This window comes from Scyliorhinus canicula, chromosome 2, assembly GCF_902713615.1.
Source record: "Scyliorhinus canicula chromosome 2, sScyCan1.1, whole genome shotgun sequence".
NCBI lineage: Eukaryota > Metazoa > Chordata > Chondrichthyes > Carcharhiniformes > Scyliorhinidae > Scyliorhinus > Scyliorhinus canicula.
In genome coordinates, this window is record NC_052147.1 from 174,858,522 (window position 1) to 174,877,805 (window position 19,284).

Sequence of the window (19,284 nt, forward strand, 5' to 3'; positions counted from 1 at the left end):
CAAGCCCTTCTGCAGCCCCCCTGCTTCCTGAGTACTACCTGTCCCTCTACAAATCTTTGTATCATTTGCAAACTTAGCAACAGTGCCTTCAGTTCCTTCTTCCCGATCGATATGTATATTGTGAAAAATTGTGGTTCCAGCAGACCCCTGAGGCACACCACAAGTCACCGGCTGCCATCCTGAAAAAGACCCCTTCATCCCCATTCTCTGCCTTCTTCCAGTCAGCCAATCCTCTATCCATGCCAGTATCTTACCCTTAACACCATGGGCTCTTAACATATTTACAGTCTCCTTTGCGGTCACTGCTTTCTAGGGCATCGTTTATTCTGAGATTGTTTATTAAACCTGCCTCATTCCACATTACCAAATCGAAAATAGCCTAATCCCTGGTTGGATCCACAACATATTGCACGGCACAATGGTTAGCACTGCTGCCTCACAGCCAGAGACCCAGGTTCGATTCCGACCTCTGGTGACGGCCTGTGTGGAGTTTGCACGTTCTCCCTTTGTCTGTGAGTTTCCTCCATGTGCTCCAGTTTCCTCCCACAGTCTAAAGATGGGCATGTTAGGTGGATTGCCTATGCTAAATTTCCCCCTAAGTGAGGTTATGGGGATAGGGCGGTGGGTTGGGTCTGTGTGGGGTGCGCTTCAGAGGATCAGTGCAGACTCAATGGGTCTAATGGCCTCCTGCACTGATTTGGAGTGAATCATTGTAGTGATTCTATGATGTTGTTCTAGGAAACTGTCCTGAATACACATTATGAATTCTTTCTCATGGCTACATTTGCCAATTTAATTTTCCCAATCTACATGAAGATTGAAGTCACCCAAGATTAAAGTACTGCATTTTTAAACTATAATTTATTGTCTCCTGATTTATTCCCCGTACTGCAGTATAGCTACTGTTCGGGGACTTATAGACTTCTCTATGGATTGGAATAGACAAATTTGGAACTCTCTTCCTCAAACGGAAATGGAAGCAGGGTCACTGAATATAGTTAGGACAGAAGTAGATAGATTCTTGTTAGGCAAGGAATTTAAGATTATTGGTGGTAGATGGGGATTTAGAACTCAACGTAAACAGATCAGCCATGATACTGAATAGTGGAGTAGGCCTGAGGGGCCCAAAGGCTTACTCCAGTTCTTATTTAATATGTTCGTATAAAATGAGGTCATCAAATCAGTAACCATGCTGGTTTACATATTTATCTAGTGGGAAAAGGTGCAGTTTTACTTTTGTCAATGTGGGCAGTTGTATTGTAACATGCGCAGGCTTAACTTATAAAGAAGTAAAAGTTTACAGAAATTTTCCCTACCCTAAACAACATCTTGTTCTTGAATTTAATCTAGTTTTGGTGACCGGTGAGGCATGGGATTAGTAATACAGACATTACATTGTTCCTGCAAAGGCAATGTACAGATGAACAGCAGTACACTTTGTAATCAAAGTGACATATGACCCCTGTGAGATGCATTTTGAATTAAAGATGCTGTTCACGAGAACTTCTGCTGACTGAAATGCGTGTAGTAGTGTTCATGTTTTTAATTTGGAGCCTGGAGCATTTCTAAAATCTGGAGCTTCAGAGATTCTCCTTTTCCAGGGGTGTCAATGGAGAATTACAAGTAGGATTGTAAACTTGACAAGATTATCCTGGAGTCTCCAGGAATTAATGATCACTCTCCTGAAATGAAAAATGAAATGAAATGAAAAGGAAAATTGCTTATTGTCACAAGTAGGCTTCAAATGAAGTTACTGTGAAAAACCCATAGTCGCCACATTCCGGCGCTTGTTCGGGGAGGCTGGTACGGGAATTGAACCGTGCTACTGGCCTGCCTTAGTCTGCTTTAAAAGCCAGCTATTTAGCCCAGTGTGCTAAACCAGACCCTAAACTAGCTCCTGGAAACTGCTGCAAGCATTTTGGGTGAAAATTCATAAAAGCATTAGAAAAAAAATCTCTTTAATGTTATTAGTTATAAAAATATTGTAGATGGCACAATAAAGTATTTGACAGTATGCAGTTGAAGAAGGAAGGTGATGTAATAAAACCCCAGAAGAATACGATATTTAACCTAAAGAGTGACTGCACATTAAATCTTCAGCCTCTCCGTATTGGGCTGGAACATTCAGGAGGGCGTGGTGGTGTAGTGGTAATGTCTCTAGACCAGTAATTCAGAGGCTAAGGCTAATGTTATTGCGGGTTCAATGTGGTTCAAATCCCAGAGCAGCTGGTGGAATTTAAATTCAATTAATAAATCTGGAATTGAGAGACTTCTGATGGCAGCCATGGTGTGAGTGGTCGCACAGAAGGCAGCTCCTGCTTGAAGGCATAGAAAAGAACTCTTTTTACCCAAAGTTGGGTGCAACTTCAACAGAAAAGTGTAACTGAAGGTCGGAGAAGTTCCCCTCCAGAGTGGTATGTCTGCTGGTTACCAAACCCGGTTGGTGAAAGACCTGGCCAAGGAGATGGAAGGGACCTGTGGCGCAGCAGCCAGTGGAAGGATGCTGAGGGAGAAGGGCTAGTGAAAGTTGGAAAGCCCCAGATGGAACAGTTGATGGCCTTCATCAGGAAGAGTTCAGCCAGCAGACAAAGAACATATAGGAGGACTGCTCGAAAACCATCTAAGGGGCTGTGGCACCCCTGAAGGGTTTGATAGCCCGGAGGTCACAGATCCGAGAGATCAAGAGGGTGATGTCGATCACAGCGATTGGGTGGTGGTATTGGAGGTAGAGGTGGGGCTCTCGGGAGACCTTTTGTAGGACGTTCAGAGCAAAGGTGGAGGAGCAGGAAAATAGATGGAGAAGGCAGAATCTGCAGATAGTGGGCCTGACTGAGTGGAAGGTGCAAGTCCCACAAGGTACCTTTTAAGGATGCTGGCGGGGCCGGTGGTGGAGGGGGTGTTGGATAAGGCCTCTGAAGTGGACAGAGCACACAGGTCTCCGAGGCAGAAGCTTAGAGCAGGGGAGCCGCCGCGGGCGGTGATTGTGAGGCTCCACAAGTTCATGGAGAAGGAGAAGAGTCTGCAGTGGGCCAGGGAGAAGCGCAACTGTGAATGGGAGGGGAACAAGGTCCGAATATACCAGCACATTGAAGCTGAGCTGGCAAAAAAAACGGCATGCGGGTTCAACAAAGCCAAGGTGGTGCAATATTGACGGAAGAACAGGTTTGGGGTGTTCTACTCTGCAAAGCTTTGGGTGATGTATGAAGACCAGGAATACTAATTTTAAACCTCAGAAGAGGCCAATGACTTCATCAAGGAGCATAAACTGGAGGAGAATTGAACTGAACAATTCTGGGAGACTGAGGTGCTACCACTTTGAAGTAATTGAGAATACGGGGAGAGTGGGGGTTGGAGGGACTGGGATTTTTTTTACAGTTGGATTGACAAAGGGTAACGGGTGAAAACTGTACAGGAGGACTGCTGTTCCTCTCCCCCCTCCTGCTGCCTGGGACAGTGTTTTTTTTCTTCTTTCTGTTTGTTCTTGGGGAAGGTGACCTGTGGTTCGTGATGAATCTTTGTGGGGAGGGGGAGGTCAGCGGCAGCCTTCTTCACAGAGCAGAGGTGGGTGGGGGGTGTCAGTGGGAAAAGCCTTCGGGCAGGAGTTGCCACACTGGCAGGTAATGCTGGTGAACGAAAGTGAGGTGGGGGAGAAGGCCGAGAGAGGTGGCCTTAGGGGGGGGGAGGGGACGCGAGAGGGAGTGGGGGGGGGGGGGGTGATGAGACAAGGCATTGTTGGAGAAGAAACATGGTCAGGGAAAGGGGCCACCTTGGATGGGCTAGGTATAGGGTGAAGTTAATGAGGGTAGAGTCAAAATGGGAGGGTGGCACGGGGTAGAGGGGAATGGAGGCGTAAGCCCCTGGTAAGGCTGTTAGCATGGAATGTGTGAGGTCTCATTGGCCAGGTCAAAAGATCTTGGGTCTTTGCGCACTTTAGGAGTTTGAAAGCACAGATGGCTTTTCTGCAGGAGATGCACTTCTGCGTGAAGGACCAGGTTAGGCTAAGGAAGGGACGGGCGGGTCAGGTTTTCCTCTTGGGGTTTGATTCAAAATCACGGGGGCTGGCAATTTTGATGAGAAAGAAAATGGGGTTTGTGAGCATGAAGGAAGTGCAGGGCCCGGGTGGGAACTATGTGATTGTGAGTGGGGTATTAGAAGGGATGCCGGTGGTATGTATGCATCAAATTGGAATGATGTAGGCTTTGTAAGGGGGTTGCTGGCAGCAATCCTGGACTTGACCACACACCAGTTGATTATGAGAGGAGATTTTAATTGTGTCCTAGAACTGACGGTAGATAGATCAAGCCCCAGGTCAATGGGTACGATACGAATGGCAAAGGAGCTGGGTGGGTTTATGGAGAAGATGGGTATGGTGGACCCATGGCGCTTCAAGAACCCAGGGGGAGGGTAATATTCATTTTTTTTCCATGTGTACGGGTATATTCCAGAATTGTATTTTTTGTGGTTAGCTGGGAGATTTTGGTCGGGGTGGACGGGACAGAGTACGTGGGGATAGTAATCTTAGACCATTCAACCCATTGGCTGGAGATTCGACTTAGATCGGGACTGGAACAGAGGCTGGGTTGGAGGCTCGATTCGGGATTGTTGGCAGACTGAGGGTTTTGTGACAAAGTGTGGGTTGTGATTAAAGATTATGTAGAAATGAACCAAAATGGGGAGGTGTCCCCGGCCATCTTTGAGGAAGCGTTAAAAGCGGTGGTCCGAGGGGAGGTTATTTCATTCAAGGCACATGCGGATAGGAAAAGGAAGGAGGAATATGAACGGCTCATGAATGGGATAGTGGCGTTAGATAGGGAGTATTCAAGGGCGCCCACCACGGAGGGATTGGCGAGGAGGAAAAAATTATAGGGGCAATTTGATATCTGAGAGGGCCGCAGGACAGTTTTTCTAGTTTTTCCCACAAGTGGAAACATCCTCTCCACGTCCACTCTATCCAGGCCTCTCAGTATCCTGTAAGTTTTAATAAGATCATCCCTCATCTTGCTAAACTCCAACAAGTACAGACCCAGAGTCCTCAACCGTTCCTCATATGACAAGCACTTCATTCCAGGTATAAGTCTTGTGAGCCTCCTCTGGACCCTTTCCAAAGTCAGCACATCCTTCCTTAGATACGGGGCCCAAAACTGCTCACAATACTCCAAATGGGATCTGACCAGAGACTTTTATGGCCTCAGAAGTACATCCTTGGTCTTGTATTCTACCCCTGGTGAAGATAAATGAGGTGTTTAGGGGTTATTTAGGGGCTATACAAGGCGGACCCAGGGGTGAAGAGGGTGACATGGGACGGTTCTTAGATGAACTGGAGTTTCCACTGTTGGAGGAAGAGTAGAGGCAGGCGCTAGAGGTGCCTCTGGGGCTGAGAGAGGTATTGGACAGTATAAAGGGTATGAAGTTGGGCAGTCATTGGTGATGGCGCTGAGAGCATCAAGGGATGGAAGGGGCTAGTCTGGTGGCGGGTTGGAGCCCAGGGTCTCGTTGTATGCGGATGATCTATTCCTGCATATTTCTGACCCATTAGGGGGATTGGAGCGATTATGCGGATCTTGGGTGATTTTGGCCGATTCTCAGGGTACAAATTGAATATGGGAAAAAGTGAGGTTTTTGTGATCCAGGCGAGGTGGCAGGAGAGAAGGCTGGGGGAGTGTGGTAGTCACCACTGATTGTACAATATTTGTTATTAGAGGTAATATGGTAAGACTCCTGTACTACAGGTACGGGGGTAGATCCCTGCCTGCTGGCTCCGCCCAGTAGACAGAGTATAAATGTGTGTGCACACCGAGCTGCTCCCATTCTGGTCGCAGCTGCAGGAGGCCCCACATCTCTGCTTAATAAAGCCTCGATTACCCTCTACTTTCGTCTCGTCGTAATTGATAGAGCATCAATTTATTAAGCAGAGATATTGCAGCGATCGAACTACGCATCAAGACAGATCGCCTACAGCTGCACCCTCAAGCAGCCAACGCCACATAGGCCTTCGACCATTGGCTAGCTTGCTTCGATAGCTACCTCGGATCAGCGACTGAACAACCCTCGGACGTACAGAAGCTCCAGATCCTGTACTCTCGGGTGAGCTCCGAGATTTTTACCCTTATTCGGGATGTGCCCACTTACCCTGAAGTTATGGAGTTTCTGAAAGGACACTATATCCGACCGATCAACAAACTCTGCGCCAGGCACCTCCTGTCCATGAGGCAGCAAATCCCGGGTGAGTCATTAGACGATTTCTGGCGTGCCCTGCACATCTTGGCGAGGAACTGCGATTGCCAGGCAGTTTCGGCTGTTAAACATACAGAACTCTTAATCAGGGTTGCTTTCGTTACGGGCGTGGAGTCGGCGTACATCCGCCAGCGCCTATTAGAAGGGGGTACGCTCAACCTCGCGGCGACCAGGCAACTCACGAACTCGCTAACGGTAGCCTCCCGTAACGTACAGTCGTACGCCCCCGACAGCACGGCGGCCTCACAGACATCCTAACCCACCAGTGGTCACCCCCAGCCAAGCCCAAGCCTGAGCCGCGCAGCAGCCAGCCAATCCCGGGGGGCCCAAATGCTATTTCTGCAGACAGACAAAGCACCCCCAGCAGCGCTGCCCAGCGCAGAGTGCAATCTGCAAGATCTGCGGAAGGAAGGGACATTTTGCTGCTGTGTGCCAGGCCCGGTCGATCAATGCTATATACAGGCCCAGTGTTCCTGCAACCCCATGTACGACCTGTGGGCGCCGCCATTTTTGTCCCCGCAGACCACATGCGGCCCGTGGGCGCCGCCATCTTCCTCCCAGCAGAACACATGCGGCCCGTGGGCGCTGCCATCTTCCTCCCAGCAGAACACGTGCGGCCTGTGGGCGCCGCCATCTTCCTCCCAGCAGACCACTTGTGGCCCGTGGGGGCTGCCATCTTGAATGCCGCCCGCCATATGCGCCCCATGGGCGCCGTCATCTTCGATGCCATTTTGGACGGCGCCTCAGGACCCCTTCTTGTCGGGGACTTCATCTGGCCGTTCATCGCCTGCCACGCCGCCTACCAGCCCGGGGCCTACCAACACCAGGTGCAGCTCACTTCCATCACGCTCGACCAGTCCCAGCCGCACAACCTCGCAATCGTGACGACAACGGTGAAAGTCGATGGGCACAAGACACTCTGCCTTCTTGACTCCGAGAGCACGGAAAGCTTCATTCACTCCTCTATGGTAAGGCGCTGCTCCCTCGCGGTACACCCCGTTACCCTTAGAATCTCCTTGGCCTCCGGATCCCATTCCGTGAAAATCCGGGGGTTCTGCATTGCCACCCTTACCATCCAGGGCGTAGAGTTCAGCAACTTCCGGCTCCACGTTCCCCCCCCAACCTCTGCGCTGCCCTGTTACTCGGCCTGGATTTCCAAAGTCTATCTCTCCCCCCCCCTGAAGCTGTGCGGGAGATTCACTCTCCTCACTGACCAACCGTCGGTTGCCTTCATGTTTAATAATACATAGCAGGGCAAGTTCAAAAATGACAAGATCTTGAGGTGGAGGATTGAGCTCTCCACCTACAATTCCGAGCTTTTGTATCGCCCCGGGAAGCTCAACGAGCCCCCCCTATGCCCTATCCCGAGGTACATGAGCCAGCGCACAAGTGGACCGACTCCGGGCCCTACACGATGGTCTCTGTCACCCAGGGGTCACCCGGTCCTTTCACTTCATAAAGGTCCGCAACCTGCCCTACTCCATTGCAGAGGTCAGGGCTGTCACCAGAGACTGCCAGGTCTGCGCGGAGTGCAAGCCGCACTTCTACCGGCCGGACTGAGCGCACCTGGTGAAGGCCTCCCGCCCCTTTGAATGCCTCAGCATGGACTTCAAAGGGCCCCACCCCTCCACCGACTGAAACACGTACTTCCTGAGCGTGGTCGATGAATACTCCCGATTCCCCTTCGCCATCCCATGCCCCAATATGACGTATGCCATGGTCATTAAAGCACTCAACAGCATCTTCGCCCTGTTCGGTTTCCCTGCTTACGTCCACAGCGACCGGGGATCCTCCTTTATGAGTGATGACCTGCGTCAGTTCCTGCTCAGCAAGGGCATTGCCTTGAGCAGGACGACCAGCTACAACCCCCAGGGAAATGGGCAGGTGGAGAGGGAGAATGGGATGGTCTGGAAGGCCGTTCTGTTGGCCCTGCAGTCTAACAATCTTCCGGTCTCCTGCTGGCAGGAGGTCCTCTCCGACGTGCTCCACTCCAATCGATCGCTACTCTGCACTGCGACTAATGAAACCCCCCATGAATGTCTCCTTGCCTTCCCTAGGAAGTCCACCTCTGGAGTTTTGCTCCCAATGTGGCTGACAGCTCCTGGACCCGTTCTCCTCCGCAAACACATACGGATCCACAAGGCGGACCCGTTGGTCGAAAGGTTACAACTACTGCACACAAACCCGCAGTACGCCTACGTGGCATACCCCGACGGCCGCCAGGACACAGTCTCCCTCAGGGACCTGGCACCAGCTGGATCCCCACCCACGGCCCACCACCCGACACCCGTCCCTCTCCGATTGCCCCAGCGCCACCCACCCTCCCCTCACTACAGCCCCTGCCCCAGGACGATCTGTCCTCCCACTGGTTCCACCCGGAACTAGAGGCAGGTCTCTGGGAGGATGCTCTGAGCAGAATCAACACATCCTCATCATGTGCCAGGGTCCACCTGATACAATTCAAGGTGGTTAACCGGGCACACATGACGGTGGGCCGGATGAGCAGGTTTTTTGGGGTAGAGGAAAGGTGTGTGGGGTGTGCAGGAGGGCCTGCAAATCATGTCCACGTGTTTTGGGCATGTCCGAAGCTTAGGGGATTCTGGCAGGGATTTGTCGATGTCTTGTCCACGGTGCTAAAAATGAGGGTGGCACCAAGTCCAGTGGTGGTGATTTTTGGAGTGTGGCAAGTCCCGAGAATCCAGGGGGCCAGATAGGTTGATGTTTTGGCCTTTGCCTCCATGGTAGCCCGGAGACGGATCCCATTATTCTGGAGGGACTCGGAGCCCCCAAAATTGGGGTTACGCATTGGCACAGTGTTTTTCAAACTTTTTTTCCGGGTACACATTTTTATCAACCGGACAACCTTCGGGATCCAACCTGGCCAACCTTCATGACCCACGCTGGCCGACCTTCACGACCCACGCCGGCCGACCATCATGACCCACGTCAGCCGGCCGACCTTGGCGACTCACGCCGGCCGGCTGACCGTTGCGACTCACGCCAGCTGACCTTTGCGGCCCACGCCGGCTGACCTTAGCGATTCACCATTTTCTCCTACCTTGTTTGCTGCTGGCAAAATGGAGGAATCGAAATCGCGCACAAAGCACGTGATGTCAATGTTCAGGGGGCGTGACCTGCTCTCTGCCTCCCTTCAGGCAGGACGATTACATAGAATTAAAAAAAAAAAAATCTTCTGCGTCTCTGCGCAAATTTGCCGCAGCAGCCGTCTTTTTTTTACAGTTAAGGGGGGTTTTTATTTGATAAAATTTTACAGGAAAATAATGTAGAAACTGATAATGTTTTCATGTATAGAAATTGGAGGTTCACCACATTTCACCTAAACATTACAATTAAAATGTAAAAAAATAAAAACACTTAAAAATCAATTAATTGGGGCAGCACGGTGGCCTAGTGGTTAGCACAACCGCCTCACGGCGCTGAGGTCCCAGGTTCGATCCCGGCTCTGGGTCACTGTCCGTGTGGAGTTTGCACATTCTCCCCGTGTCTGCGTGGGTTTCGCCCCCACAACCCAAAAATGTGCAGAGTAGGTGGATTGGCCATGCTAAATTGCCCCTTAATTGGAAAAAATAATTGGGTAATCTAAATTTATAAAAAAAAAATCAATTAATTGATAAAGCTCCAAATAGGACCTGCAGGCACTTTGTTTTGGAATGTTTAAAAATCAAGATTAAACAAGTTGACATCTCTTGGTTGAATTTACAGCTGCGGTGAAACCATCGTTGGATCACTCACTGCACATCCTAGTCTTTGTTATACTGATTGCTGTACTCACTCCAGAACTGTTGAAGTTGTGCCTGCTGTTGATGGCTCCAGTTCTGTTTGAAGCCCTGACCTTGGTGGAAGTTTTCATTTCTGTAGCCTTGGTTAAAGCCACGATTTCCCTCGCCCCTGAAATTTTGCCCATAGCCGCCTCGGTTGCTGCCTGTACCACTGTGGTTGTCTGCTGTGCCCTGTGGTTGTAGGCTCACCTTCATCCAACAGTTCCAATGAAGGTGAAGCCTTCCGGTGTCGGAAACTATGGAGTCTCTATCTGTCCAAAGTTAAGCTCCACAGCACAATTGTGGCACAGAACATGCGGAAATAAGGCTCTGTCAGCGAGACTGTCTTTCCCAATCTTATATTTTCTCCTGTTTGTTATTCCCATGTCCCAGTGTGTGTGTTGTGTTCAATCGGTTTGACAATTGAAGAGAACTTCCTCATTTCAACTGAGCATACTCAAGAACTCCATCTCCCACCCCTCTGTACACCCAGAGCTCAGCTTCCAAATCATACAAAGAATGTATCTTTGATGCATCACAATCATTGGCTGAGCATGCTCTGTCTAAATTAATGAGATGGTTCTGTTAAAGAGACCTTGTCCTGGCTTTGTGGTCTACAGCATGTCTGACCCACAGTGGTACCAATTGATGTGGCGAAAGCAGCTGCAAAATTTACAGGGATTATGAGTGGTGTGGCCCCTTTAAGGATATAGACCGTGGGAAGGAAAACCTGTGAGCCCTCCTCACAGTGCAGACAGACATCCGAGATCTCACTGCAAAATAATTCCCAAACAGCTTAGCATCTAATAAACCGTTGTTCCCTAAACCATCAGCAGAATGCCTGTTGAAGGGTTTTTTTTGGTGGGAGCAGTGTGTCGATTGCCATTTCTATCGGTCAGTAGTATTAATGTTCCGAACATTCCCACCTAGTGCGGAGTCTGCACATCCTCCCCATGTTTGCATGGGTTTCCTCCGGGTGCTCCGGTTTCCTCCCACAGTCCAAAGATGTGCAGTTAGGTGGATTGACCATGATAAATTGCCCTTAGAGTCCAAAATTGCCCTTGGTGTTGGGTGGGGTTACTGGGTTATGGGGATAGGGTGGAGGTGTTGACCTTGGGTAGGGTGCTCTTTCCAAGAGCCGGTACAGACTCGATGGGCCAAATGGCCTCCTTCTGCACTGTAAATTCTATGAAATGCGACACCCAGATCCTGACCATTCTTGGAGTAAGAGACTTCCACTTGATGAGCATCAAAGTTCAGAAAGCAACCAATCACATCATTCTCCCCGAACTTTTTGCAGCCGGCTTTTAACAATGCCGGCTGCGAGCGGCCTTCAAAAAGGCTGAGACCATATAAAAAAAATGCGGCCGCACTGCGCATGCGTGCCCGCTCATCGGTGCGCATGGGCAAAACTCTGCAGCCGCATTTTTTTATATGGTCGCAGCCTTTTTGAAGGCCGCTCGCAGCCGGCATTGGTAAAAGCCGGTTGTCGTGCGTGAATTTGTGCAATCAGGAACGCCGCGACGGACGGGTCCGTGACCCTTCTGACACCTACCCACGGGCCGCGCCCCCGACTTTGAAAATGCCTGGGTTAGCGACATGGCTGGGTTTCTCAGACTTGAGAAAATCAAGTTCGCCCCGAGAGGATCAACGTTAGGGTTCTTCTGGAGGTGGCGGCCGTTTATCGACTTCTTTGGGGAAAACTAAACTGTTAGCAGATTTACCTCCAGTGTTTCGACCTCTCCTTTTGATGTTCCTTCCCTGGATCGTGTGTATTCAAGCTTCACCTTCCATACACACACATACAGGTATTCAGCCACTCCAACAGAATGCCACTGCCTCAGTGGGCCCCATAGTAAGGAGTCACAACCCTTTGGTGGTTTCATCTGATTTTCATGGCACTTTTGCAAGCCCACTTTGTTTTATGTCTGTTTCCTGCAGCTCCATCTCTTTAATTTGTAATTTGGAGTCTCTAATTTGGAGTGGTTATCACTGTTGCTTCACAGCGCCAGGGTCCCAGTGACCGGCTTGGGTCACTGTCTGTGCGGAGTCTGCACATTCTCCCTGCGACTGCATAGGTTCCCTCCGGTTTCCTCCCACAAGTCCTGAAAGATGTGCTGTTCGTGTACCCGAACCGGCACTGGAATGTGGCGACTAAGGGCTTTTCACAGTAACCTCATTGCAGTGTTAATGTCAGCCTACTTGTGACAATAAAGATGATAATTATAAAGATTATTATCAGGCCAAGGCATCCGCCTTCTTCCCTTCGTGCAACTCTGGCAAGTCTGAAACTCCAAAGGTGGTCACCATCGGGCATGGCTCCACCCTAACCCCCAGAATCCTTGATATTTCAATAAAGGCGACCCAAAAATCAAGACCAAAACATGTGCGTATGGTTCGCCAGCCCCCTAGAATATTTCTCACAACTATCCTCCACCCCTGAAAAGAACCCACTTTATGTAATGAAAGAGATGGTAGATGGGTTTTACTCAAGGTGGCAGCCGTTTATTACTTTTTTTAAGGAGCTGGTTATCATCAGCTGTTGGGGAGGGGAAGGGGGTAATTGGCCAGTTTGGTAAGGCTTTATTTGTGAGGGGCTATGCGGGGGTGGGGTTGGAAGGGGATAATCTTTGTACGAGGCTAGATTAGGATGGATAGGATTATGTTGGGCATTTGTTTGGTAATCATACAAAATATTAAAGCCATTCAAACAAATTTTACATGTTATGAATTAAAATTTTCAAACAAAAATATTTTAAAAAGAACTTCCATGAAGTGGAGGTGGATAAAGCAGGGAGGGAGGGAGTATAGGGTGTGATTGTATGCAGATGATCTGCTTCTTTTTACCATGGACCCAGTCTCTATCATGAATGAGATAATGAAGCTACTCAGAAGCTTCAGCTCATTTTCAGGATTTCAGTTGAATTTGGATAAGAGCAAATATTCTCCAGGGAGGGGAGCTAACCTTGGAATGTTGCCTTTTCCCCTTGCCAGATTTAGCTTTTGTCATCTGGGTATACGCGTAGCCCATGATTAGGCCTTGCTAATTTAAATTATGCTAGTCTGATTAATGGGGGTTAGAACTGAATTGCAGAAGTGGGATGACCTCCCACTGTTGGCTGGCAGGGTTCAGATGGTTAAAATGAATGTCCTTCCGAGGTTTTTATTTCTTTTTCAGTGTCGCCCCATTTTTATCCCCAAATAGTTCTTTGCTAATCATCAAGAACAAGGTGTGGGCTGGGGCTGGTGCAATTTTGTCTTTTAAAAAGCATAGAGGGTATAGAGGGATATGGGCCAAATGCAGGCAATTGGTACTAGCTTAGTGGTAAAAACTGGGCGGCATGGACAAGGTGGGCCGAAGGGCCTGTTTCCATGCTGTAAACCTCTATGACTCTATGATAGCTTCCTTCATTTGGGCGGGCAAGACCCCGATGCCTTGTAGTGCATTTCTTTAGAGAGAAAGAGACAGATGGGTGGCTTAGCCTTACCTAATTTGTTATTTTAATATTGGGCAGCTAATATTGAAAAAGTACTGGAGTGGCTCAAGGATCAGAATTCCATATGGGGGCAGATGGACGTGAGCACTTGTACTGGTTCTAGCTTGGGGTCTTGGTAACTGCCTCACTTCCCCTGCAAAATCTACCTCAAGTCTGGTCATGGTGTCCACTCAGAGGATTTGGAGGTGGTTCAGACAACATTTTAAGCTCGGCTCCATGTCGTTATCAGCCCCTGTTTGTAGGAATCGTTTCTTTGTGCCAGCGGGTTTCGAATCAAAGTTCAGGTCATGGGGGAAGGAGGGGCTGGAGAGGTTTGGGGACCTGTTTGTGGAGGGTAGATTTGTCCGATTTGAGGAGCTGTTGGATAAATTTCAACTCCCGAGGTCTGATTTATTCAGGTAGTTCCAGGTGTGTAATTTCTTGGGCAAGGAGATTTCTTCTTTTCCTGTGGCACCTTCACCCTTCCTCCTTAATTGGGTATTATCTCTGGCCGAGGTGGATGAAGGAAAGATTTCAGACATTTATGGGCAGATCCTGTTGGCAGAGCAAACTCTGTTGGATGAGGTGAAGAAGATGTGGAAGGGTGAGCTGAGTGGTTTTTGATAGGGGATGTGGCGTGAGGCCCTTCACAGGGTCAACTCAACCTCTTTCTGCTGGGCTCAGCTTGATTCAGTTCAAGGTTGTGCACAGGGCGCATCTGACCAAGAAGTGAATGATTCTTTTTTCTCGGGGTTGGAGGATAGGTTTGAACATTGTTCTCGGGAGATGGCGAATTCTAAACATGTAAGTTTCTGGGTCTTTAGCACCATGTCAGGAATCCTTGATATCGAGCGAGAGCGTTGTTCGCTGGTGGCCACTTTTGAGGTTTCTGACTCACCGGTGCTGCAGATGGGGGTGAAGACTGATGTATTTGCCTTTGCCTCGTAGATAGCCTGGAGGCACGTTCTGCTGGGATGTGATCTCTTCCTCCATCCAGTGCCTCGGCCTGGTTGGGTGACCTAATGGAGTTCCTAAACCTAAAGAAGGTCAAGTACATTATTAGAGGGTCGGTGATGGGTGGTACTTGAGATGGCAGCCATTAATTTCTTTTTTTTTTTACAGAGTTTGTCACCATCAGCTGTTGGGGTGGGGGGGGGGGGGGGTTTATTAGTATTTTTAGTTATACGTTGAACTGTTGGGTTTAATGGGATTGATGATTCTTGATTCTGTTATTCACGTATTGTACCTTTGTCGTTTAATGAAAAATGTCTGTAATAAAAATATTTTAAAGAAAGAATGTGCTATGCAACATCAATTTTAGCGGGATAATTCATCATGGCACCGGGTGGTTCCTGACTAGTAATCCCCTTTGCCGCAAATCTATTCCGTGATCCAAGCGACTATTGACCCCATCTGACCTGCTGGACGTGAACCGTCCATGGCCTGAACCGTCTGACCCAAAATCTGGCAAGATGTGAAATTTGGCATAGCTTTGGTTCTGAGGTTGCTGATTTTGAGACACTGTATCTTTATCTGAGTGGTCTGAAGCAAAATAATTCCAGTACCACAAATCTGAAAGGAAAGCAAAGATGTCCTGGAAATTTTCAGCAGGTTGGGCAGCAGTTGTGGAGAGAGGATTTGCTATTTCAGATCAATATTGACCCTGTTTCTCCATGGATGCTGGCTTGCCTGAGCATTTCTAGCATTTTATTTTATTTTATTTTATATTATAATTGATTATTCTGCTTTGATTATTTATCTTTACTATTTTGGTTTCACATCAATGAATTTTGGAGTATTTATTGGCATTTATTCGTTTTTTTTTGAACTATTGAGGCACCTTTTAATGTACTATAATTGAAAAGAAGGAGGCATTATCAAGCAGCTATCCTGGAGTTTGGGACATGTCATTTCAGTTTAATGCAGCACAATTCTGTGGTGTAATTTTCTGAGCTCTTGATTACAAATATTTGATTTATTTGAACTTGTGTACATGTTTTATAAATTATATAAAATTACCAAATAGAAGAAAACATTTATTTTCTCTCTTTCCTAGCCTCGGTTGGTCCAGGCAATATTTAATGGGGATCCTGATGAAGTGCGGATGTTGATTTATAAAACTGAAGATGTCAATGCTTTGGTAGGTCACTGTTACATTTTTGGCAAACCTATTTCCAGAAAACATATTTATTTCCTGAATAGTTCATAGAATTGGATCCATAAATCGGGATCATGAGTGCTGATGAACTTTAACTACCCGGACATCAGAGACAAATGTTGTACAATTTTATGCCTGAGCACATGTTGGCAAGGTCAGGGGTTTCTCAATGGTTATATTTGGCTGACATTTATCATTCATTCCAAGAATAGTTTATCAAATACTTGAATAAATAACATTGAAAATACATTTATCTCTATATTGTAGGCGATTTGCTGTTTGAAATCTAATTTACAATGATGTACAGATAGTCCTGTAACAAGTATGTTGAATGAATTAACCTATTTATCATTATCACTATATAGGTTAACATTATACACAGGCCACAATGCACACAATTTATTTGCATGTAATGTTTTGTCTTACCCGAGGCAGTAAACTCAATTTCCCTCACTGGGAATTTGTTGAAAAGGTTAAATATGCTAGATTAATTTGAAAATTCACGTTCAGTAGTTTAATTTTAATATGCAGTCTTTTTCTCCTCCTTTAGCTTTTCTAGCCAATTTTAGAAGTATTGATTTCTTGCTTGTGTGTTTCATGGCAAAAATTACACTCTGCTGCCTTGACCAACTGATATAAATGTTTAAGCCTGAGCAGTGTGTTGGCAGGCCATTTCAATATGGGAGGCATCACAGCAAAGTTGAACCCTCTCCTCGAACAGCATTCATAAGCACTCCTCACCTCCCCCATAATGTCACATGAGAGTTTCCACACTCCATTTCCAAAAAACACACTTTAAAATCCTCTCATTATACTAATGCTTTATTTTGGAGGTTTGCATTCTGAAATCCAGACCAAGTTTTCCAAATGACACTTTAAAACAAAGCTTCCTATCCACTTTTAACAGCAAATCCAGTCCAGGATTTTACACCAGCCACTTTAGGATTTCTTTCTCTTGACTGCTGTGCAAATTACTCACAATTGCTTTAACTCGATTCCCAGACTGTATTAAAAGTACAACAGTTGTTTTATCTGCCTCTGAAGTCTGCTGTCCCACTTTAAATCTAGTTACTGCAATCGTCTCTAACTCAGAACACATTGATGTGGAAATGCCGGCATTGGACTGAGGTGAGCACAGTAAGAAGTCTTACAACACCAGGTTAAAGTCCAACATGTTTGTTTCAAACACTAGCTTTCTGAGAACTGCTCCTTCCTCAGGTGAACACATTGTTTCTCTTCCTTGAATTCTTCTGAACAATACCTTGGTCCCTGTTTCCCGATGCGGTGGAGAATCCAGTATTAGGGAAAAAACGGGATAGGCTTTGGTCCCCCGGTGGCGTCGGCCTTGAGGATCACGTCCCGCGCTAGTGGGAAGATGCAACTAGGTCAAAAGGACCATTTTTAACAGGCTGGGCACTGGATTTTCCACACCTCTGGGCTGGGATTCACGTGGGCGTGGATTGGTACAGGTATTTGCCACCGTGGCCCTGACGTGGTGGACCTCGCGGTGGACCAAGGGTATAAGAATTTAAGCTAGGTGCCCCTAAGGTCCATCAGGCCCTCCCTACCCCCACAATTCAAATCCTGGGCACTCCAACCCCCCCCCCCCCCCCCCCCCCCCCCCCCCCCCCCACACCAGAGCCCCGCATCAGAGACACTCATTTCAGTTTATAAACATCTAGCTATGATTGACAGCTCATGACCAAATCAAAAACAGTTAAGTTCTTTCTGCTGAGAAAAAGAAGTGAAAGCACTTGACTCCAAGTTGTTTATACACATTGCAGTTAGATTCACAGCAGGCTACTTGAGATCCATTCAAGAGTGAAGGAAAATAAAAATAAATAATCAAAGACATCTGGATGCTGTCAATAACAGGCTACTAAAAGCTATTTCACTTTGAAGTGAATGGATAGACACCATGTAGCTCAATGGATCTGAGGGGGCTTAGAACCTTGTGATGTAGTTTTGGCTTTCTATTAAGTTACATCTGCTGATTTCTAGACTTCTATCTGAGACAGCAGATGTAAGGAACAGGTGCGTGAAAAAGCAGTAATTCTTTTCACTGTTTCTGCCTGGACTGCTTTACCTTCCAGGCAGGGTTATTGGTAGTGTGAGGCGGTTCACTATTATGGCAAAGGTTACCTGTTATGTGGGGGGTCGGTGGTGGGAGTTGGGTCACCCTTGTATGTGGGTTCTGTGGGGGAGGGGGACCCAGCAATTCTGTGTTGTGGGCGGTGTCAGGATTTGCGTTGCGGTGTTGGTGGGGTCGGTGGGGGGGGGGGGGGGGGGGGGGAGGAGGCAGCCATTGGACCTTGCTATGGGGCTGCCCGCTCAAAATGATAACCCGTTAGCGTGATTGGTGACAGAATCCCTTGTAATCTCTGCCACGCATAGGTTTGCATGGCAAGGAATACTGAATTGCTTCTGGGTGTTGCTCCAAGCACCAGCGTGAAACAGAAGCGATTCAGCTCCAGAGGGAGAACATAGTTTCCCAAACGGAGTATCTAGCCCCAGGTGTCTTAAACATTCTTTCTGTCCCAATTGTCTGGATTTGTAGCCATCTGGGATGGCTACTTACAAAGGATCCTGGGAAATATGGTCACCTGCAAAGGACCATGAGAAATTTGGTCAACCCAGGACTCAGATGCTCAGAGCTTATGTGTATTGGCAACTCCGATAACTAGACGCTATCAAAACCCCCAGCTACTTTCCATTCTAATGGCCCATTTTCCCAGAACAAAAGACCTGTACTCGGGTAACAGATACAGAAACAGACTCATCGTCGCCACTCCCTTTGCCAAGGTCAATGACTGCTTAGGACACGCCCCGCCATCAAGGCACCTGCACCTTTATTGGCCAAAATCGAACGCAGTAATTGAAGCCTGCCGAATTATTGAGTCCAAAGTTGAGGACCGCCCAAAAGAGCGCGAAACCCCAGAAGGATAAAGAGAGACACTGCCATGTGTTCAATGTTTCTTGGCCCCGGCGCTCTGACTCTCTTGGCCCCGACCTACACCTAAAACCAATTGTAGCATCACAACCAGAAGGCAAGTTCAAGACCAACGATCGCTACCAGACGGATGAGCCAGCAGAAACCAAGTCATTTCTCCAGACCCAGCCACGCAAGATCCGAACAAAGGCCTTGTTCCTCTGCATAAAGCCGGGTGCCTGAAGTTAATACAGGTTGTTATAGTGTTAGGTGTAATTTAGCTTGTGGTGTTTTATGTTGCAAGTCAAAGTAATTCTTGTGTGTAAATAAATTATCATTGAATTTTAACTAACTAACTGGTTGTTTGGTCTTTGATCGATATCCGGTAAAACCTTGTGGTGGTATCATTTGATACCTGGCGATTCTGAAAAGCAATATCATCATTAATAACTATCATATCGGTATCCAGTTAAAGGCAACATTATTGGCGGCTCCGTTGTGAATTGGTAACAGATTGTATCTTGTTTCTTCAGAAGCTTGCATCTTTGCAGCTCTCTTGCCCTGTCCCACTTCTCGCAGAGTTTAGAGTTATTCATTCCCCAGCGTCCTGTCTCCATCTACTCTGACTTGCAGTTAAAATTAAGAACAAAGTAAAGCCCTTCCCTGTGGAAAGTGGACTCCTGTTGCTAAGCTCCGACTAACTTCTAT

General features: G+C 47.7%; 1 protein-coding gene across 16 annotated transcripts in view; it reads left to right on the forward strand.

Annotated features, from left to right (window-relative positions):
• ankrd44 (ankyrin repeat domain 44) overlaps positions 1-19,284 on the forward strand; it is a 312,538-nt gene that overhangs the window by 76,929 nt on the left and 216,325 nt on the right. For 11 of the 16 annotated variants that reach the window (XR_005459740.1, XM_038789102.1, XM_038789101.1 and 8 more), the window contains exons 2-3: positions 15,546-15,629; positions 16,716-16,775. The exons of 1 other annotated variant lie outside the window; for it this stretch is intronic. Coding sequence is in view for 14 of the 15 variants with exons in the window: in XM_038789102.1 (XP_038645030.1) it covers positions 15,546-15,629; positions 16,716-16,775 (144 nt within the window). In the remaining variant the exon portion in view is untranslated. The remainder of the gene's footprint in view (positions 1-15,545; positions 15,630-16,715; positions 16,776-19,284) is intronic. 4 more of the 16 variants (XM_038789092.1, XM_038789096.1, XM_038789104.1 and 1 more) reach the window with 1 other exon arrangement.